Raw genomic sequence first — 23,482 nt, forward strand, 5'->3', positions numbered from 1 at the left:
ATTGCAAATGTAAGCCAGACTTCTATGCCTGCACGGTGGTTGCCAGAAGCCATGACAAATGGGTTCGATTGATAATGGAGGCATAAACGATAATTGAGGCAGGTGATAAATGCGTAAGTGTTGCATCAATATCACTATCATGCAAAAAACTGCTTTACCTGAACGCGAATGCGCACTGAGGAACTGTGATTGCGCTCCCTGTATAAAATAGTGGCATTTTTTCCTGATTAAACATTGTTGGAAGTGGTGCCCTGTGTGTGTGTTTGCGTGTTCCTTCTTCGTTACCGTCATTGTCACGCCTTCATGCTTAACCAACACGCCCAGCTTTCCATCATAACGTTATATATTTCTTGTACATCGGGCTCTTCACCATGTGTCTCTTCTGACCCAAGCGCCACAGTTTCTTTGATTGCCATCGTGACTTGCAAAGCACACATGCTCTCCTACTGCATTTGGCGTAATCTCCTACCTGAATATGTGAGGCTTCTATTCGGAGGCTTTAACCCCTCAGTCGGTCATGGAAACTGCATTTGCAAAATTCTCAAGTCCGAATGGTTAAGGCAGGCCCGCCTCTACCAAATTCACCTAGAAGCCCAACTGCACAGCTTCATGCGAGAAGATAGAGTGAAGCGGCCCTCCTGGGATTTTAACTGTCTCACAAACCAGACGACCGAATTCCTTTGGCAGAGTACACTGTCTCACCTACGTGGCCATCCTCGTCCAAAGAAGAAAAAACAAGGCCCTGGAAGCACAATTTTCACCAAAGGAAACATCACGTATCCGGAAGACGTAAAAAATGTCTCGCTCTAGGGCCGAAGTTTGCATGAAGCTGCCGACCACCGCTCCGGAAAGCTTTCCTTGGTGCAAAAAGTGTCCAGTTTGGTTTCCGTGAGTGATATAGATCAGTGCGTTTCAAGTGGTGTAGACATTCTTCTATGGGAACAGTGTGACCCCGGCTGCCCTACAATTAATCGTCTGGCATCCTATTTGAAGACGAACGTCTTCTGCATACTCCCATCGGACAAAGAAGGTGGCTTTGCCATCTTTCCTCGAGAGATGTGCAAGGTGAAGGCGGTTAGAAGCGTTGAAATCTGGGCCAGTTGGTACATACTTGAACGAAAAAACCAGTCAAAGACACAAAGGACAAGAGGAGAGGTTCACACCACAACGACTCGTCGTTGTGGTGTGAACCTCTCCTTTTGTCCTTTGTGTTTTTGACTGGTTTTTTCGTTCAAAAACGGTTAGAAGCCTTAAGTTCTGTTTTCCATTGTCACCACAACGCATCGCTCAATAAGTTGAAATGTGAAGCAAAGAAGCTGTGCGAAAAAATGAACCTGTCCGAATTAGCTAGGGACATTAGAAATAGCAAATTGCGCACTCTCGAGGTGGCCAAGACCCACAAAGACGACGGCCCTCTGAGGGCAACTGGGTCGGAGCACAATACGTGGCAGAACTGTTTAGTTGCTTTTCTGTTAGAAAGGCTGAAGCTTCTAACAGTACCTTTTTAGGCTTGTAGCGCAGCTCAGAAAGAGTAAAAAGGAAGGTGGAAGGGGTTATATAAGGAAACGGAAAATAGAGTGAATGCTACTCTGTTTGTAGTGCTCACTCTGTCTTCCGTTCCCTTACATTACTCCTTCCACCTTCCTTTTTGCTCTTTCTAAGCTGCACTTCAAGCCTAAAATGTCATGACATACGAACTCGCCCAAGCTGCCACGCTTTTAACCTTCTAACAGTAGGTGACCCTTACTTGGTAAAGGTTTCTACACAAGTAGTTGAATACTTGTCAAGGCAGACAGTAACAGAATTAGAGGCCTTTTCTGTGGATCTGAAAGATCTATATTATAGCATGCCAAAAGCAGGATTACTTCAGTGGGTCCAGGAAGGCATTGACATTTATGGCTCCCTGTCATTTCAGAATGAAGTGGATATTCCGGAAGACAAATTCTTGGCTATGCTCAAACGTTACTTGGCTTCCACCTATATTAAATGGGAGCGTTTGAACCGTTTGTACCTGCAAAAGAGCGGCGTTTGCATAAGTTCGTGTTTAGCTCCGATCTTGAGCGACTTATTTTTAGCTCGTACTGGCAGAACCATGTCTAGCAGTCTCGAGGGTAGCGGCATAGTCAAAGTTTTTAGATTCGTTGACGACTTCCTAATTTTTGGACATAAAAATTTCAGTGACGCCGACTGATCGTTTGTCGAACATTGACAACCTTCAGGCAGATTCTGTCTCCCATAGGAGTGAGCCACGAACTTTCAGTAGATTTCTCCATCAGATTTTTAGATCTTAGATGGTTTTTAGCAAGTAACCACATCTGTTGGCAGTATGAACCTTGGGCTAGTAAACCTCTGCTACCTTTTAGTTTCTCTCGCTCTAAGTTAGTTAAACGCAGCATTGCTAACATGTGCCTGCTGAATGTTTTTAAGGAGTCCTGTCCGCATCGAGCTGCAGCGCATTTTATTAAGCAGATTGACCGACTGGAAGAGGCAGGCTACCCGTAACCTGTTCTAGTTGCCGTAGCGGAAACAATCCTGAAGAAGTCACGAACTCGCCAACTAGATCAGGAGCCACCTCGCGAAAAAGAAAAAGTAGCTGTCATACCCTACATACACCGCATGTCGCATAACTTGAAAAAGATTGCCAAGCGAGCTAATGTAAATGTTTTCTGCCCCGTGCAAGCTCTCCAAGCTCTGCAGAATGACCAAACTTTTTTTTCACAAGGCATCGGCCTGTGTCACAAAACACGATAACAAATACGTAGATTGTCAGGCAGGAGTTGTTTACGAGATTCCTTTAGCTTGTGGTGAAAGTACATGGGCCAAACAGAGCAGTGCCTGAATTACAGGCTGAGACAACATAATAACAAAGTCAACATTGGGAGGGAGTGCCACCTGGCAATTTATTGTAGAAATTGCAAATATAAGCCAGACTTCTATGCCTGCGCAGTGGTTGCCAGAAGCCACGACAAATGGGTTTGATTGATAATTGAGGCCAGAAGGATTATTGAGGCAGGTGATATGTGCGTAAGTGTTGCATCAATATCACTATCACGCAAAGAACTGCTTTACCTGAATGCGAATGCGCACTGAGAAGCTGTGATTGCACTCCCTGTATAAAATGGTGCGCTTTTTCCTGATTAAACATTGTTGGAAGTGGCACCCTGTGTGTGTGTTCCCTCTTCGTCCACTGTCATTGTCGCGCCTTCACTTCAGATCATGCGAAAACGTGGGATCATTCCCCACCTGCGACAAGTTGTTTTTTCATCCCCTTTCATTGCCATTAATTTATTATTTCATTCAATTAGTAAGTACAAGTAATTTCCCTATGTTCTCCTTGGTTTCTTTGTTTGTTGGCTCCTCATGTTGTCCGACTACATGTGATTCCAAAGTAGCAAAAATGCTTTGTGAACTTACACACACCGAATGGTGTCATTAGTTGCCAGGATAAGTTTTTTGGTTCCTTTTGTCAATCGCGCCACAAATGTTCCAGCATTAAGCAGATTTCAAGATTTCCCAGTGTTGATGCTCTTGTTTGCTTGCTTTTCTCAGGTGTTGCATTTGAACAAGGCCGTGTGCTTAACACACCCGAGACCGTGCCCTTCCGCCTGACTAGAGATGTTGTGGACGGTATGGGCATCTGTGGTGTGGAAGGGACATTCCGCAGGTACGTCCTGGTTTCACATGTTCATTCTCAGTACCTGATTGGCCCAAACTTGTGCTCGTTTATTGAAGCTTGAGAACCGGGATGGCATGGCATTACATTAAAAGCTGCCCGAGCCAATGTTTGATCAAGTGAACAAGGATATTGTTACGGGCCGCGTGCACCACTCGTAGCAGTATGCAGCAGTGCTGCTGTTCTTGCACGTCTTGTGAGCAACTTTTACTTTTCACACTGTCTTTGTACCAACTCATTGGTGTTTCTCATGTTTACAAAATTTGTTCATTCCTTTTGTAATCCTCTATGTAGTATAGTGTCGCCCCCTGCCAGATCTCCGTGTTATCATGCATTTATGTCTAGTAGTAGTCCAGCTAGATGGCGCACCCCCATTCTGTCATGTGACGAGCTTGGACCAATCAGGAGGTGTCATCTGGCGTGTGAAGTCCTTTTTAGTAATAAACGGCCGCGAGTCGGCTCAGTCTTCGTTCCGGTTTTCATCAGGAGCAGTTAGCTCCACGTCTCCCTCTTTGCGTCGGCGCTCGCCGCACGTTCGCTGGGCGCGGGCCCCCACTTGCCTGCCGCTGCCAACACAACATCTTATGGCGACGAGGATGGGATTCCCGCTGCGGTTCCGACCGAAGCCCCGGGAAACCAATGAGCTTCGTAAGTGAAGCGTCCCTTCCTGTGTCTGCACGGCATGCAAACGCCGCCGACGCACTTGGTGTCGCGAGGCTTCCGAGCCTAGGCCTTCTCGCCCCCCTTGTTCTCCCTTGCCCCATTCCTGCTGCGAGCTCCGGCTTGTTTTCTGCACTGTCTCCTGCACGCTACCGGGCATGGCTTCCTTCTCGGCGAACCTTCCCGTTTTTCTTGAATTGCCTGGGCCACCGTTAATTCCATGGCATCGATGGAAAAAAATTTTTCAGGCCCACCTCGAAGCGGCCGGTGGTGGCGACTGGACAGACGCGCGACGAGCATCCGCGCTCGTCAGCGCTCTCGGGCGTGAGGGACAACGAAAGTACTTTGCAGACGAGGAGCAGGAAGCAGCAAGGCAGTCACCCGGCAGCGCATTTACATTCGCTCGCCTGTGCAGCCGGTCGACTGCAGCGCCGCCCCCGCGGCACCAAAGGGAACTATATAGCTAGGTAACTTTTCGCCCTAGGGGAGTCTAGGTCCCTAGTTGTTGTGTAAAAAACGCGCCTAGCTCCTGAAACGCCCTAGTCCCCATGCGCGCGCCACGGGGCCCATAGAAATATGCGCTAGCGCAGGGTTTGTGTCAACTCGCCGGAGCAACAGGGTGGGAGTTTCATTGCGCGTGCACGCAAGCCGCGCGACCACGAACGAAGCGATACCAAGGTGGAACAGCGGATTTTACGGCAATCGAAGCTGTGTGTGTGTGTGTGGGTGGGTGGTGTGTTTGTGACGCGCTTGGTGTGTGCAAAGAGCAATTAAGTTGCGTGTGTGACGAATGTGTATGCTCAAAATAGCACGACCACGAACGAAGGTGGAATATCGCGTTTTGGCGTTTGGTGTGCGCAGAGCAGTCGAGTTGCGTGTGTGACGCGTTTGTTCGCGCAAACAGCACGACCACGAACGAAGCGATGCAAGGTGGAACAGCGCGTGTTGCACAATCGAGTTGTGTGTGTGCGTGCGTGTGTGTGACGCGTTTGTGATGCGCAAAGAGCACGACGACGATCGTCTTCCAAAACTGCGCCAGAGCAAACCGATTGTTGAGTACTACATACGTACTGCGCGGGCGTTAAAACTAGAGAAACACGGGATTGCGACGCGACCAGCCGCAGTGTATAGGACTGTACGTACGTACGTACGTTTTTGTAATGTGGTCAATCTTAAAAGGACGATGGCATTTCTGCACCGGCGGAGAAGTGGGAAATCGTGATTAAATTTGGCCGATCATTGTCAAAAGCAAAGGCTTACCCTTAATTAGGGGTTATCCCCTACCTTCTACTGAAACTGCAGCCTCCAGTAGTCTTCATGCACTTTTGTAGTCCTGACACCATACGACGATACCCTCTGACGTGGGGCCCAGACTACTGGAGAGCTGGTTGATCAAGCTTGCACTTAACCTTTTGTTCTTTGATTATGCTACAGTGCTAGAGCGTAGTTTCTTGCTATTAGTAAACAGGCAAGACAACAAAGCATTGCTACTCTACTCCTGTTGTGGCTCTTCAGTCAATGACACTAGAGGGGAAAGGAATCGAGATCCAAGCCAAGTGGCAAATTGTGTTTAGTCAGTCTTAAACACCCTTAACTCAATGTTTTAAATGCCTGTGTGGTTGATACCTTGTCTAGTGGAACTTCTTGCCATCCCCAAAATGTGCATAGCACCAGAGGTATAGTTTGACAGCTGTAAGCAGTGCAATTAAGGGAGTGCAGTACCTGTATTGCAGCTTTACACCGGCTAAGATATTGAAGCCTGGGAGTATGTTCATATTTCTCATCTATAGTGTGGCAAGAACTTGTAATCCGCCCTCAAGTTCTGCTGGAGCACAAGCTACTGTTGCTCTTTTGTGCAGCTAGTGTCAGCAGACAAGCTTGCAGTATTGCTAGGTAGAAAAGCACTTAGGCTTCACGACCATCCAAGTCATAAATGAATAAGTGCATGGCTAGAAGTTGTAAATTGCAAGAAACAGTTCAAATGCCATTGAGCATAGTTGCGCTATTGCAATGTATCCTTCGGAGCATTGTACGAGCCATGGTAGTTCCCACATTGTGTTGAGTGCCACACCAGTGACATATGATAATGATGCTAGCGTGATCCAGTGTGGCTGTACTTTAATGTATAAAAACTTTTCATGTGTTTTAGATTATATTTAGTGCAGTATCTGAAAGTTTATGCGCAGAAGATGATAGCTGACCTTACAGCCATGTTTTTTATACAGTCCTTCACTTTCCATCAACTTCAGCAAATCATTGAAGCTCCAAAATAACACATTTAATATTGGTACTCAGATTGAACAGTTTCAGTTCTATGTCTATGTTTCAGAGAACTGGACCAAACTTGAAGAATGAAAATTTAGCTACCTATTGATGCTGTAGCTTTAGGCTCTGCAGGAACCATTTATCTGCAGCACCCAACTTATCCCGTATTTGACGGATCATGATAGATGTGTGAAGAAGCAAGAGTGTTATGCAGAACAGTTTTCCAGAGGTAATGAACCTCTCCCATATAATTCATAAATAACTGGAAGGTTTCTCCTAAGGAAATGTTCGTGCTCTGCACTGTAACATTGACAAGTACCTCCCTAAGATAAGGTGATAAAGAGAGCTGGTTTTATGAATCTGTTGTATTTCCACAATTTTGACATGGCATAAGTGAGGCCCAAGGCATAAATGGTACTGCGTGCTGCACTTATTGTACAGATCAATAGTAGCCAATCAATAGCCATTTTATTGAAGATGCAAACTGGATCATATCCTAGGGCCAATTCACTGTCAATGAAAACTGTTATACTGGCTTCCTGCACTGTTTATTGATCATGGACTTCTTTTTGAAGTGCGATTGAAGTCCCTCAATATCTTAAACTATGAATTGCAACTGGGAGAATGTGTCCATTCATTAGGACCACACTTTTTGTCTTTAGCTCTCATCATTGTAAACATCTTCATAATGAGAGGAACCTCAGACGAAATGCTTTTTTTCCTGGCATCCTTCTTCTGCCTTCTTTGTAAGCACAAACTATGGACATGTAAACAAGGTAATTTTGCATTTACCCTGCCTACAAGTGCCTCTTTTGACATTCATGCCTGTATTGCCTTTTCAGTGCCACTGAACCACTGAACAGTAATGACGAAAGCATTGTGCGGAAATATGCAAGGTGATCAGGAAATGTAAAATGAGTCATACCCCCGATTGTAGCAAACTGTTGCAGAGAAAACCCATGCACATTTCTCGGAAAGTCTTCACAAACCTATCACATGCTTCAGACTGCTCCTGTGGTTCAGATGTCTGCGATAACACGTAAAAGTAGGTTCTCACGGGCACATCTATTCTCTAGTTCATGAAGTCTTCATTCCAGAGAGCCTCACCATGCCGCAACACGAACCCCCGTATTCATAAATGCATCTTAACTTGAAGCCCATGCTTGACTCGATTTAAATGACGCCTGTCATGAACACACCAAAAGAAACACAATGAGCATCTTGGGCGCGTTCACACCATGCGTCATTTATATCAAGTCAAGCATGAGCTTTAATATGTATTGCTGAATACGGTGGTAAGACTTGATAAAGTTTGCTATTATTTATTTGTCCAATGTTTCAGTTTTCTCATCAAGAATATCTAGCTTTTTCTGAATGCTACCAATTTTTGCTTCATTCTCCTTTTCACCACATGTGCTTCATGGCAATCTCTTTCTCCTTTCCCATGCTGTTGGCCAACGTGCAAGTGTTGTCTATGCACTAGACAGTTACGATGTGGTCAGCAGGCTTTGAATTTCTCTCTTTGCTTTTGTGATCAAGTCTGCCTGACCATTAGATTACTGTATACAATGAAAACAAAGCCTTTTTTTTTCATGAAATGGGCAAGCACTTGCATCTCTTGCAAAGGATCTTTCAGTAAAGTTTTTCGTTCCTGCAATCACACTGAACATGCACGTCCATCATAATTTTTATGTATCTAAAACGCACCGCCAGAAAGAGTAACAAAAAGCAGCTATATTTTCAGATAGCACTTGTGGCTAAGAAAGCAACCCAAGACCAATTATGGATGGTCTCCATTTTTTTTTTTTTTTCAACATGTAAGGAGCATTGTGCACACACCTCTCAAGCATAAAGGCAGCACGTATGAGCCATGATGCCTCAATAGCTCCCATGTCTGATCACCCAAAAGAAGGCAGGCCAAACATAAAATTTGTTTTTTGGAAATTCCGTTTATTATAGCTAAAATTTTATCTTGAAAACACAAAAAGTAGTCTTCATTTCAAGACCGTGCAACCTCTGGCTGTATATTGCAGAGCATGAAAACATGAAAATATACTAAATTGAAATAGCAACAGCAAAGAAACACTGCCTTCCATCTTCTGCAATGCAGAAGAGAGTGACACTGTACACGGTAATCCAAAGTATGGACCCAACTTGGTCGTAGCATACATGCTCTGTGCTGATGTAACTTTAATTAGAACTGAAGTGTGGCATCCACTACTCGCCTGTGTCATCAAAGGCCATTTCATGTTGCCACACATTCTTTATCTGCTACCTGAAAAGATTACATTACACCATGAAGATGACAAAGCTCACATGCATTAAAGGAAAATTGGTTGGCTATCTTGTCTCCCACACAACTCCGCCAAATACATGCAATTAGTGTAAGTATGCTAGTTCCTTGCACTGTTTCCCATAACATCTTTGTTGAAGGTACTGGGTAACAATATCTCAATCACTTCACAAACTGTGGAGATTATTGTTAATTTTTAAAGCAAACAGCTTTATTTGCCTCTTGACAGCACATGGCATAATTTGTTTAATGTAAAAGGTTGAAGCAATTCATCGGCATGTGCTTCACAATGTGCCTTGCAAAGATTCCTCATTAACAAATATACTGTTTCGAGAGTTTTCATTTCAGTTTGCTGACACAATGACAAGAGACAGGAGGGAAGCTATGAAGCTGCTTTTCTCTCCACACCAAAAGCCAGCACCTATAGACTCTGCTAAAGATGTACTTCTCAAAATCTGGCTACTCCTTGACCAATCCGTGCAAAAATGTTAAATACGCGAGTCAGAAGTTATGTCAATCAGGCTGCTGCCACTCAAAGGGCAAAGCTCCTTGAAACAGCAAAGCCCAAAAAACAAGGAAATAAGAGCATGTGCGAACGTTTCATGCTTTATAATGTAGAATAAAGATTTCACCAACGCCAGGAATGACACGCATTAGTGCCAGCGGGAACATCGTCTTGAGAATGGCTCCTTGATTTGGATTACATATTTCAACTAACAATTCTGCTGTATTGATTTACAGGTTGTATTTATGAAATCAGCAGCAATTCTGCTCGTACAGTTTGAGAAATATGCCAAAATTGATGCATGGTTCTTTCACATAAGAATTTGAAGGACAAATTCTAGGAAGCGTTACAAAGGCAGAAACAGTGTTCGAAGGTGTCAGAATGAGGGCCATGAAATGAGGTCCTTGACTAACCGAACAGTGCCGCTGCTGCAGTCATTTTAAGCATGAAATGCTTTTAGCTCCTGTTGTCAGCCACCTTCAATGAACCAAAAGCCAGAGCCATTATCCTGGCACTCAAACCAGCTCATCCGGCCAAACAGTCAAGACTGCAATACATATGCTAGTTACTTCCCAAACATGTTAAAAAAATATTGCTTTTGAGATCTAAATATTTGCTCACAATATCACTCAAGCTGTAACTTCTAGTATGCTGAAGTTTTATTTGTCACTTCTAATAGCAACGTTCAGAGGCAGATACAAGGCACTGTACACTTGTCATTTTTTGGCACTGAGACACAGTTGCTTGTGCTCTTTTCAATGCCAGCAGTCCGCGAGGTCCACGGCGCATATGGTGGACCGAGACGAGACTTGCAATGGGGTTCTGTCTTTGACAGGGAACTTGCTTCCATATGGACCAGTGTACAGTTGCGTGATGCGGGGGGGGTGGGGTGTGCCATTGCGAATGTGCGCTACACCCATTTTAAGATTGTGGCTAGTAACATCTACAATCAATCTGCTTTGTCGGCAGCCATTTCATGCTTACATCTATTCTCGATTACAGGAGAGCCAGTATTTTTTATTGTCACCAGAACAGCCTGAAAATGCTCATACAAAATTCTCCAAAGAGTGCAAGCGCTTCCGAGCTTTTTTAGTCTGTACATTCCAGCTATCTGAAATGAATCCAAGAAAGTAGTGGATGTTAAGGATATGATCATAGAGCTATGGCATATTACTTCGAGGTAGATGAAGTGGTACACGAAGGTGTCCTGTGTATTCTATTTCAGTGATAACATCATAGTGAACTGTTGGATAGGAGAGATGCCGCGCTAGTGCGGCCAGCATCAAGTGCAATCAAAACGTGGCTTTGCTGTTGTTCAAAGCAGATATTGCATTCACCCTACAGCAGAAAGGAAACGAAGCAACACCTTCGAGAAGGCAGTCCCCAAACAGCGAAAAAAAAAAGAAAAGGTTGGAGGACACTTAAGCTGCGCCTTTAAGAGTGGAACACGATAGCATTAAAAGATCCCTGGCTGCTTCTCACGCTTCCGGGCAACTGCAGCTTATGCTTCTGTAATGTTTCCCTTGAAATGCCGGTGGCAAACGCTATGCGCGAATAATAATAATAATAATATTTGGGGTTTTACGTGCCAAAACCACTTTCTGATTATGAGGCACGCCATAGTGGAGGACTCCGGAAATTTTGACCACCTGGGGTTCTTTAACGTGCACCTAAATCTAAGCACACGGGTGTTTTTGCGTTTCGCCCCGCTATGCGCGAAGGCGAGCTTTCTGGGGCATGCCACTCCTAAGACATACCTGAAATGGCAGCTGGAAAAGGGGTTTGTGTTTGAGTTTCCGCGCAACAGAATGATGTTTTCTCGCATATTCAAATTACAATCCAACGCTATCATGTCTCAAAGTTGTGTGCAAGCCATACTTTATGAAATTTTGACACATTATACTTTGAGAATTTTAATTAGTTCAGTAACGCCTATATGCCACGTGGAGGGCCTGCACGAATCAGGATGCATGGTTCGGGATAAATTTTCTCATATGGAAAAGGTCGCCAACACCACTGCTGGATTTTCAGCGACACGGTGCCCTGAACGCTATGGCTGTTAATACCATTGTGAATCAGTTCCAGGTGAACAGCACATGTGCCATGCACAAAAAAAAAATAAATAAAAGTAGATGCACGTGGGCACTTCCCAAAATTTTTTTACAAGAAAGGCAGAGGAAAAACCTTCGCTGCTAAGGCATCAGATGAGTAATGTGTAAAACATGCAATATAAAGCTTAATTTTACACCCGACAACGATTACATTGTAACGTAGATTGGAGACAAGAGTCTTGCAAGATATACGCTTCTCTTTAATGGCGGGCCAGAACAAGAGCGTGCAGCTTACGTACTTCATCGTCTTTAGTGGCACCGACCTTTGCGTGCGCCGTCCTGCGGTGCGGGAGCCCCACATCTTTGTGTCAATTGCCTCCCATGAGAAGAGCGACCGTCTCGGTTCAAAAAGCTCTTTCAGCTACATAAGAAATGGAGCTCCTCAGGTGCATCTCAGCATTCAGGTATGCGTATAGTAGGGTTTCATGCGCACTACACGAACAACTTCAGCGGGAGGACGACGACGTAGTGAACTGGGCTCAGAACTGCAGGGGACCACTTCGTAGGTCACGTCACTGAGGCGGTGTGTAACCTTGTAGGGACCAAAATACTAGCGGATCAACTTTTCTGAGAGTCCATGGTGGCGGACGGGCGTCCAGACCCACACGCAGCCGCCGGTATTGTAATGGATGTCGCAACGACCCTGGTTGTATCGAAGGGTGGCGGTATGCTGTTGGCTCCGGATACGATGCCGAGCAAGCTGGCGTGCCTCTTCGGCTCTTTGTACGAACTCTTCTACGTGTTCGCTGGTCGGGCTATTATCAGCCATAGGTAGCATGGCGTCAAGTGTTGACCTGACGTGGCGCCTACACAAGTTCGAACAGCGTAAGCTATGTAGTCTCCTGTACAGCAGCGTTATACCCGAAAGTCGCATAGGGTAAGATCGTGTCCCACGTCTTGTGCTCTTCGTCGACATACGTGGAGAGCATATCAGCCAGTGTTCTGTTCAGACGTTCCATTAATCCATTGGTTTGAGGGTGATATGCAGTGTTCTTGCGGTGAGAGCTATGCGTCAGCTGGAGAACATCCTGCATAAGTTCCGCTGTAAATGCTGTAACGTGGTCAGTGATGAGAACAGACGGTGCACCATGTCGTAGGACGATGCGGCGTACAAAGAACTTGGCCACTTCATATAAATTTACTTGCGAAATAGCTTCGGTTTCGGCGTACCGGGTTAAGTAGTCGGTAGCGACGACTATCCATCTGTTGCGCGAAGAGGTCACTGGGAATGGCCCAAGTAGATCCATTCCTATTTGTTGGAACGGTGCTTGAGGAAGGTCCACAGGATGGAGAAAGCCAGTCGGTTTAACTGGTGCTTTCTTGCGGCACTGACAATCATGGCAGGTCTTCATGTACCGTTGCACAGAAGAATATGGCCGGGGCCAGTAATATTTGTCGTATCCTTGCCTAAAGTCTTGGCGAATCCCAGGTGTCCCGCGCATGGCTCATGATGGCAGGCTCGCAAAATGTTGTGGCGTAGCGCCGACGGCACGACAAGGAGGTACGTATTGGGGCCGCTTCCGCAGTTTTTCCTGTAAAGGACGTTGTTGTGCAAGTAGTATGATGATAAGCCGCACATGAGCAAGCAGGGTAAAACACCTTCAACTCCTTGGAGGTGTTTGATCCACGGCAGCAGCTCAGCGTCAGCGTGCTGGTGCTCAACCATCTTTATGGCGTCGATAACGGCGACAAATGGCAAGTCATGGTCAGGGTCCAATGAAGTCGTAGGGAGTGGTGCACGTGACAAACAGTCGGCGTCACTGTGCTTCCTGCCAGATCGGTAGACAACTGTAATATCATACTCTTGTAAGTGAGGGCTCCAATGGGCTAGTTTGCCTGAAGGATCCTTGAGGTTGGCAAGCCAGCACAGGGCGTGGTTGATCGCTCACAGCGTTAAAGGGTCTACCGTACAAGTAGGGTCGGAATTTACCAATTGCCCACACAACCGTTAAGCATTCTTTTTCAGTGGTTGAGTAGTTTTTCTCAAGACTTGGTGAGACTGCGGCTTGCATAAGCAGCGGGTCGTTCCGCACCAGCTTGCCACTGCACAAGCACCGAGACTCTCATTGCTGGCATCAGTATGGATTTCAGTGTCAGCGTCTTCGTTGAAATGAGCAAGTATCGGGGCCTCTTGCAAACGCTTGCGCATTTCATTGAACGATTGCTGCTGCTCGTCCGCCCAAATGAAAGGCGCATCATCGCATGTAAGCCCTGTTAGAGGCTCAGCAATTCTCGAGAAGCCCTTGACGAAGTGCCCATAATATGCGCACAAACTAAGGAAGCGTTGGACAGCCTTCTTGTCTGTGAGTGGTGAAAACTCAGCGACGGCAGCTAACTTGTCGGGGTCTGGTCGGACGCCTTGAGGACCAACGACATGGCCAAAAAATTTGAGCTCTTGGAACCCGAAGTAGCGTTTTTCAGGCTTGATGGTGAGGCTGGCAGTATGGATCGCAGGACACCCTCGAGTCATGCGAGATGTTCGTCAAACGTGCTCGAGAACACAACGACATTGTTTAAGTATACGACGCAGGTTTGCCATTTGAGTTCAGCAAGCACGGTATCCATCGTCCGCTGAAAGGTGGCAGGTGCGGAACAGAGACCGAAGGGGAGAATTTTTGAACTCATACAGCCTATCAGGCGTCACAAATGCTGTTTTTTCACGATCCTGTTCATCAACTTCGATTAGCCAATATCCTGATTTAAGATCCAACAAAGAAAGAAACTTGGCATGTTGTAGACGATCCGATGCGTCGTCGATGCGTGGCAATGAATAAACATCACGCTTGGTGACACGGTTCAACTTTCTGTAATCTTCACAGAAGCATAGTGTGTTGTCTTTCTTTCTAACACTACAGGGGAGGCCCACGGGCTGGTGGATGGCTGGATCACGTCGTCTTGGAGCATCTCTGTAAGGATGCTGACGGACAGGACATGCAGACTCGTCCGTAATAATGCGGTGTTTTGTGATACACTTGCGCCGCACTTTGGATGACGTTGAAAAACAGTCCACAAATTCATTCGCGAGACTCAGTAGACGGTCTTTCTGATGGTCTGGCAGAGCGGCGTTAACGTGAATCCGTTCTTTTAGGCTGGGGAACCCAGACTGCTGAGACGATGCGGTTTCCAATGTGGAAATGTCAGTAACGTTAGTGATTTCGTGAAGAAATGAGCTCAGTTCGGCCATGTTGTTCCTCGCGGTACATGCCGATAATCGTTGCTAAAGTTTGTTAGCAAAACGACTGAACATTTGTTTTGCACCTGAAGAAGCCCTCTGGCTATACAAATGTGGCGCTCAAGAAGCAGGGGCATGTTTGCCTCAGCAATTGCTTCGGCGGCGTCCTCCATGTCGCATTGGACAAGGGTAAGCATGCTGCTCTTGGGTCGCAACGTGATGTGATCGTCAGTTACGTGAAGCGCGATGTCACGGTCGTTGTCATTACTGTTCGCTATGGCTTGCGTAGTAGTGAAGCTGACTCTATACTCTTGCAGGTCGATGATGGACCGTTCGCCTGATGGAAATCCATGCCGAGTATAAGGTCCTTTGAACATTCAGGAAGACTGACGAAGTCGCCGATGTACGTGAAGCCCCGAATGTTGACTCGTGCCGTGCACCGGACCATTGGAGTTATGAGATGACCTCCTGCAGTACGAATCTGAGTTTCGGTCCATTGCGTCGAAACTTTGTTCAGTATACGCGCGAGATTCTGGCTCATAACAGATGTGTCCGCACCCGTTTCGATTAACGCCATGACCTCGTGGTCATCTGTGGTAACTGGTACGGAACTACACTGCTTTCTTTGCGTCTCAATTACGTCATATCGCGGTCCTTGCAGTGGAGGATCTTCAGCGTTCGCAACATCAGCGACCTCTTCCTCCGCAGGTCGTTGGACTCGGTTTTCCCGGGAGGCTGGGCTGAGTGAGCGACATCTCGTTGCTCTCAGCTTGAATAGGGGGCTGGAAGACCTGTTTCGAGCGGGTGACGGTGACCGGGGTTCACGGAATCGTGGGGCAAAGCAAACGAGGTATGCGTCAATCTCCAGGGCGCATTCACCATTGCACGGGCACGGCGCATTCAGTGAAAATTCACGGAGCCCAGCTCATTGGTAGGAACACGCCCTGTAGAGGTGATCGGCTTCACCGCAATGAAAACACAAGGGCCTCCGGTCTGCGGAGCGCCATACGTCGCTCTTGTGGGGTGGGTGTGTTTCAGCCATGAATGGCGTGCAACGAGGCGAGTGTCTTGTTCAACGGCGCGCACACCAAGAAGGTCCAGGACGTCGCTCACATCGCGAAAAATCGGGGACAACGAACTTCGTGCAGCTTCTGTATACGACATGTGAGGTTGTGGCTGCCGTACCTTGTGCTGTGGTGTCTCGCTTCGCTCTGGGACTTGGACTGCCTGCCTGATTTCCTCCCGGACGACCTCAGACAGAGCAGGTCGCTATACCGATGCTGGAGCCACCTGAAGCTTTTGAAGCTCCTCTCGAACGATAAGCCTAAGGAGCTCCCACAAGGGATTAATATTGTCCAGGGATATAGCGAGAGAATCACGCGATAGGGTCGACACGTCGCGGTTCTGCCTTGTTCGCTGCTGCAGTGCCTTTTCCATCGATACGGCTTCCGCGAGAAACTCTGCAACAATATTTGGTGGGTTGCGTATTAGGGCACCGAATAACTCTTGCTCGACACTGCGTATCAAATTCCTTAGCTTCTTTTCTTCTGGCATGGACGGATCTGCGTGTCGGAAAAGTCGGCACATACCTTTGAGAAACATTGCGACGCTTTCGTTCGGCCTCTGTACTCTCGCCTGCATTGCAGATTCAGCTCGCTCCTTGCGATCGAAGCTGGCGTATGTGCTGATTAGCTGCCGTCGGAATTCGTCCCATGTCGATAGGGCCCTGCCTCACGGTTCTCAAACCAGGTCCGTGCATAGTCCTCGAGGGCAAAGTAGGTGTTGCGTAGTTTGCGCTCTGTAGTCCAGACGTTGAATTCTGCGACACGCTCAAAGTGATCGAGCCAGTCCTCTACATCCTCAAAGGTGTCCCCATGGAAGGACGTGGGGATTCGTGGCTGGTTGAGGACGACCTCGGTCGGGGCGGCCGATGAAGAAGGTGGAACCAATGTATTCATCCTTCTGACTTGATTGCGTAGAGGCTCGTGCTCAGGTGGCAGTCCTTGAAGTCGACAGCTTTCCGTACCTGCACGGGAGTCAGCTTGACCGGACTTCGTACTGGGCTTGTAGACGGCGTTCGATCTGCGAGTGGTAGCACGTACCCCACACCTCCGCCGAAAAATGTAACGTAGATTGGAGACAGAGTCTTGCAAAATGTATGCTTCTCTTTAATGGTGGGGCAGAACAAGAGCGTGCAGCTTACGCACTTTATTATCTTTCTTGACGCCGACCTTTGCGCGCGCTGTTCTGCAGTGCAGGAGCCCCACACCTTTGTGTCAATATGCACAAATTGCACGCAGAATTGACGTCGACTTGGGGTGAAGGTCGCTTTCCGAGTTCTGCCTGGTGTTGTCTACAGGCAACAAACGCATTGTTGAAGAAGCTTACACAAACATTTTTCGTTGTCCTTCATTGTCTTTAGTCTCTGTGTATTTTCTACATATCCACCAAACCTAAATGTTTTCCTTAGGGTTTTTCATGTTTCATCCCTAACAGTTAGTGCCCATTACAGTGTTGAAGATGTTTGCATGTTTTTTTCTTCTACGCACAGCACTTAAAGAAGAGCCATCCTGTCAGCCACCTAGGTCTACTCCTTTTGCTCAACTACATTTTTTAGCCCAATGATGAGAAAGACTTCTCTAGCGTACCTGAAGGTCATGAAGAAGTAGAACACGATTACCGGCTGCGCGAGATATTTGAAGACATACTAATGATTTTTTTTTCAGACAAGATTCAAAACATGTTACAAATTTATTACCTTTCTTTTACCATTTTTTATAAGGCTATTGAGTAAAACTATCTTCATCCTCAATTACTGACTGAATTCATCTTTGATAGCAGCAACATTCTTGTATCATATAGCGTGTGTTGATGTTGGGCAGTCCTTCCACAATAACAGCCTTTAGGGAGTTTTTATCTATGTGTAGCTGTTCGTTATTCTCCTTCCCAGTAACCCCCACCATACATAGTGGCATGCAGATTGAAGTATTTGGAACTAGGGATACTACATCGAGGTTGATGTGGCTTCAGAAATTTACCACCGGACACTCGCGAGCCATGCAGATGTTGTGGAAGCAAATAAATTATATAGGGTGGTGCCTAATGACATTGTGCCCAAAAAGCTTTACTATGTCACCTGGGGCTGCTTGGCTAAGGCCATAATTGGCTTTTGAGGGTTCTCACTCGTATCACCCCCTACCTCCTGGAGGAACTCAACCACTTGAATGGCACCTTGCCACAGGCATCAGTTATTTTTTGTCACAGATGATAATTAGACACGATTGCTTGTCTCACCCTGAAAACAATGTGGTTCGTGACATTTCGAGAAGGTGGTGATCTCCAAGTTACTGTGGTCAGTGTGTAAGGCGACTAGCACAACATAAAGTTCCATCTCGTGCATCAGGCAGAATGCTGCTATTTCCAAATAAATTTGCTAAATAGGTCACAGAGGTGATTGTGAAGCTGAAGTCGAGTGCTTAGAATGTTAATGGTTGTGGAGATTCAAAGCCGCATCCTCAAATACTTTGCGCAGCTTGCATGACAATGTTGAAACTGGAGCCTGTGTCCTGTGCACTAATATTTCACTGTTTTGTATGGCTGCTTTTATAGAAGACGAAAGCCAAACTTCTCCAGGTTTAAGACTGGTTTTACGACAGCTATGACAGAGCCAACTCCTTGGTGCATGTTTATGGTGACGAAGCCATCAGGAGCACTCCACACTTTTATGGATTACACAAAAACTGAACAAGCAAGCCCTATGAGCCAATTCCTGCAGTAGACCATACCCTTCAGATACTACAAGTCACAGCTTGGTGTATGAAAAATTGATGCCCAAATTCAGGGTTTTGGCAAATCCCTCAAAATTACAGAAAGTTCTTGACCACCTTTACAGCACCGTTCCGTTGGTTTCGCTTTAACTGCTCATGCGATTTGGTATCTGGTGTGCCCCAGATCAAACACAATGGTATATGAATGATATTCATCCAGAACTTATATGTGTTGCTTGTCATATGGTAGAGGTTATCAGTTGGTGCTCAACTAAACATGAACACAACGAACTCTGCAGTACATTTGAGGGCACCCACTGTGCAAGAGCTGCCATCCACAAAGAGAAATGTAAGTTTGGCATCACAATAACATCCTACTTGGGGCACATGAACGAAAACAAGCTCAAAGCTGTCACAGACATGCCAAGACCATCCTCCAGAAATACTGCTGCTAATGGGCATGACCACCTATCTAGGTTTATTCGCTCCTAACATGCAAACACTACACCCATTGTCCAGCATGCTGTTTTCAAAGCATGGTTTGTCTGGAACCCACACAGGTTCCAGAATTCTCAAAATGGAAAGAAATACTTTCTTCAGATCCAGTGCTTGGCTGGTGCTCCTCAAAATGAGAGACCAGCTGCTAATCACAGCTGATGCTTTGTGCTGTGGTCTAGTTGCAGTGCTCAGCCAAAAGCAAGACGATGGGCAACATGTTACTAGATACGCCTCAAGATATTTTGCAGAGACAGAATGCCTGGCTATGCCCAGATATAGAAAGAAGTGCTTTCTTTCTTGCAAGCTCGAGATAAATTCTATAAATGGGGCAACAATCTGTTTCCCAATCTATAAAATGAGCACATGATTGATGCATTACGAGGCATAATGTACATCTTAGGCAAAGACTTTCCCGCAGCTGATACACTGTGAAGTTCTCATGTGAAGGAGAATAACAGGCACCACAAGGGCCTACCAAGATTGAAGGCTATGCATGCTGCCTCTCCCCACCTTCTTTACAACAATTGAAGAAAGAACAAGTGCTAGATTAATGCTGCTGCCAACTTTGCATTTTCACTCGAAAGAGCTGGACAAGGTGTTGCAAACTCTGAAAGAATTCTGGCTTTACAAGGACAATGTAGTCCAAGACATGTTGATATTTTGGCAATAAAACCATCGCGCCCAAGAAGCTACAGGAGCTTACCCACCCAGCACTTCTCACTTGAAGGCCACTTTGAAATCAAAAAATGCCTATCAAGATGACAAAGTGCTGCATCATAAATACATACAAACAGCAAATGTCTTCAAGTCATGTCGTACATGCTAGTACCACAGGGCTAAGAGAAGGGTGACACTCCTGCAATTGGGATTCCGAGAAAAGCTGTTACAGAAGTTCACTATGGACATATTTTCTATTGGAGGGGTGTGGTGGCTCATCGTCACAAAATACTAGTAAGGGTATCCTGAGCTAGTACTGGCTAGTTTGACAGGACCTGTGGTTGCGACTCAATGCCTCTTTGTTTTCACAAGGCGTGCAATAGTGTAGTGGTCGTGAACCGCAACAAACTGTAGCTTCCAAAAGGGCGCAGCTCGCTGTTTGCAGAATTCATAAGAATTCCAACAAATGGCGTGCAGTCCACGCTACCAACAGCGCAATGATCTCACAGAAGCCACCATAAACTTATCCAAGAACTCCCTTGAGACGTCAGGTGATGCCTACGAGACACACGATTATAGACTGAGCCTTCTGAAAAATAGCTCCTCGCTAGTGCAAATGCTTACGAGCCAAAGGCTTAGGACTACACTTCCAGCTACTGCAAACAGCTTCTTTCCACAACTCCCGGACCCGAGGAAAATGAAAGTGCATGAGCAAAAGTGCAAGCAGAAACAGAAAACTTACTCTGATGTTGGGCATGGCATACAAGATCTACCCAATTTGTATCCAGACATTAATGTCCGAGTAGTTGACCTGGAAAATGCAGGCACACTTCAGCAGCCAGGAGATAAGCCCAGGTGATAGTGGATAGACACGGACAAAAAGACCATTCATCTCAAACAGGACACAACGAGTGCCACTGCCTCTGGCTGCATAATCAAGGGTTCGATGAAAGTTCGGCTGGTCAGGCATGGAAACGAAAAAAAAAAAAAAACGTGATCTAAGAAATAATAGTCACACGACTATTATTTGCCGAGCATGCGCAGGAACATAGTCACAAGATTGACTGGGACAATGCCACTGTTGTTGCCAAAGAAAAGAACATGTCATCCTGGCGGCTGCTAGAATTGCTAATCGTTCAGTTGACGCCAGCTACGATGAACCGGACACCAGGGACTATGCCTGCCATTTACACATGTTCATTACGTCACATGCTGGCTACATAAGTGACGACGATTTCCTGTCCTACTCAGTGAACAAGGAACCCGTGTGTAGTTCCAAAACGTCGGGTTATACATCAGACTTGGTCAGTGACCGCCCTTCATGCCTCTGGCTAGGGGAGACTAACACAAGCAGCCACACGACTGTACCGAAGAGGTTCCGTTTTGTAGAGATCCTGGGCATCAACACCATAGAAGTGGACAATGCATAACACCAGCTAAGCAGTAAGCAACATGACCCTTTTTATACAGGGAAGGATGTGCTACAAAGATGCTTGTACTACTGTAACGCTAATGTGCATGCTTGTAGAAAATGATCACAATAAAAAACTCACCTCTTGCCTTGTGCTCAATGTTGAGGCTACCATTCTGAATCACAATTACTTTATCCCACCTAGCTAACAGTTTGTCAAATCTCAACGAGGTTTTAATAAGACTCGTGTCTCAACTACCCGAAACGCCAGTCTGTGTAGTAGTGTTACACAGTGTTGGGTTCAAATCTGCCACAATCATGAATCCGAATGAACTTGCCCACATTTCAGTTATTCTGCAAAAGTATTTGGGATCACTTCGTTGCTTCTATATGCACTGCGGCAATCACAGCTGTGAAACACATTTAGGTCGTACTGAAGATGTCAAAGACCATGTAACATATGTGCTGAAAGGAGCAATGACAACTTACGACATTGACAGATGCCATTCAGACGAGTGTTGCTGTGCCAGTCGAAATTGCTGCTTTGACAATGGCTAAACTTGAGACAGAATACCATGAGGCAAAGTGAAAAGAGAACAAAGGTGCATTTTTCAGCTACATCACCTCATTGCTCCAATGCCCATGCATTTGATAATTCATTCATACAATGCGACGGCCTAGGCAAAGCCACGTTTGGATGAACCAATGTCTGCTTTTAAACATCACAAAATTCCACTTTTTCACGCACTAACGAACAATTGGCAGGTTTGAGGATTTACGAGTGTCAAGAAATAGTGAATCTGTCATTCATGTGTTTACACTTTGTCTCATTATCTTCGTATGATCAAGTGTATGCTTGAAAGCGCAGACACTACACTGCTGGCCTGCTAGCTAAACGCACTTTCAAGTGGCAGCTGGTGATAGAAATCTTCGAGCATTTGTCTATAAAAACGCTCGCGTAGATTTCGCGGTATGCTCATGCGCTTTCAGTGCAACGCACTGCGTGACACCTGCCTGTCAGACCGAGCAGGAGAGCGCCAAGGGACGAAACACCAAATTGTTCATTTGGCACTGTAAATACGTATGTCTCTATTATAGCGTGCCTGTATACACACTTCGACGACGGCAATGATGCCACCGCTTGCAAAGTCGGCCAATTTAAAGAATGTGTCACAGCGTTCGCTTTCCAAGTGTACAATCTAACACGGCGAGTCTCTTTTTTCATGCGGAAGCAGCCTTCTGGATCTAAAAACATTGATATCGCGAGCGCAACAGAACAAACGGGCGGTAGTGCGCATGAGGTTAAAATCGTAGTCCGCAAAATATGGGCTATAAATAACGGCTCAAACACGTTACAGATGGGTGTCAATTTAAGGCGTGCAGTGCATTTAAAGCGTACTTTTAGCGAGAACTTCAGGCGGCGTGAAAAATGATGCCTAAGCATGCATAAATAACAAAAAAATTATGTACGTCCCAGATGAGTTGAAAGTGGTCGCGAACAGCTACCTTACCTGTCTATGTGAATGACAGGTGCAGCCTCTGAGCTTCTATACGATTCATATTCGGTATTCTATTGGGTACAAGAAAGAGTTATTACGAGGAAATATAAGGAACAGCTGGGGATAACCAAAAAAGCTGAGATGTACCATTGAAGCTCCCATGCTACGCTCACATCCAATTGACAGGAAGCCGCCATGGCACATTTTGACTACCGGAAATAGGTGGCGCTTAAAGCCTTAGAATTAGTTACATAAAGAAATGTTGAAACAGTTTTTCGTTTAAAATATTCTACGTGTTGCTTATTTTAATTGCCACTTTTCGTTTTCATCCCTTGTCTAGAGAATCGCCAACAAAAAGCACAATTTACAAACTGTTGGGAACCGAAACCGAAACCAGGGCGACGCACTCTTTGCGGGTACAGTTTTATTAACCTTGATCAATGCCTTGATGATAGTGCGCCGAAGCCAGCACATGCGTGCAAAGGCGATGGATGCTACGTTCATGAGAACAATATCTCGACATCGGTCAATGCTGCATAACATAAGCTTGCAGCTGTAGTTTTCACACATTTTTTACACATGGTATGCTTCGGTTCTTTTCGGATTTACTCTCCGACACATTTTAAACTGTGCCACTACGCACATGCCAACATTTCGTCACAATTTCTTTAAAGCGGCATTTAGTTCATCGAGTACACCGACAAAACATGAGTGGAAACGCTTTCGAGCACCTGTCTCAGCAATCCCGCCTCCCTCCGCTCCCGCCCCCCCCCCCCCTTTTTTTTATGCGAAGCATATTACTAGAGCTCAACCCAGCTCCTCAGGCGCGGCGGTGTCGCCTTCAACACCACGTGACATCGTGACGTCACGACAGAGGAGAAACGGGGCTCCAACTTGCGCCGTCGCTCGCGGCGTCGCGGCGGTATATAAGCAGCTGCGCTTGTTTCTAGGTGGCTTTGGCTCAACTCTTG

At 46.0% G+C, this 23,482-nt stretch overlaps 1 protein-coding gene and 2 long non-coding RNA genes across 7 annotated transcripts in view; 2 read left to right on the top strand and 1 right to left on the bottom strand.

Annotated features, from left to right (window-relative positions):
- The window catches only part of tefu (Serine/threonine-protein kinase tefu), a 471,138-nt gene that overhangs the window by 387,199 nt on the left and 60,457 nt on the right, over window positions 1–23,482 (top strand). For 2 of the 3 annotated variants that reach the window (XM_075694675.1, XM_075694676.1), the window contains one exon: window positions 3,550–3,664. The exons of the other annotated variant lie outside the window; for it this stretch is intronic. In XM_075694675.1, coding sequence (XP_075550790.1) covers window positions 3,550–3,664 — 115 coding nt within the window. The remainder of the gene's footprint in view (window positions 1–3,549; window positions 3,665–23,482) is intronic. 3 annotated transcript variants of the gene reach the window in all.
- LOC142584569 (uncharacterized) lies at window positions 4,810–8,255 on the top strand. Its single transcript, XR_012828808.1, has 2 exons — window positions 4,810–7,374; window positions 7,441–8,255. It is a non-coding gene; the product is annotated as an uncharacterized LOC142584569 (long non-coding RNA).
- Window positions 8,528–22,727, bottom strand: LOC142584568 (uncharacterized). 3 transcript variants are annotated; one of them, XR_012828806.1, is made up of 3 exons: window positions 22,524–22,727; window positions 20,344–20,412; window positions 8,528–10,507 (listed from the first exon to the last, which is right to left on the bottom strand). It is a non-coding gene; the product is annotated as an uncharacterized LOC142584568 (long non-coding RNA). The 3 variants fall into 3 exon arrangements; XR_012828805.1 differs by having other exon boundaries at window positions 20,344–20,559; XR_012828807.1 differs by lacking the exon at window positions 20,344–20,412.

The sequence above is a fragment of the Dermacentor variabilis genome, chromosome 6 (genome assembly GCF_050947875.1).
Source record: "Dermacentor variabilis isolate Ectoservices chromosome 6, ASM5094787v1, whole genome shotgun sequence".
Classification (NCBI taxonomy): domain Eukaryota; kingdom Metazoa; phylum Arthropoda; class Arachnida; order Ixodida; family Ixodidae; genus Dermacentor; species Dermacentor variabilis.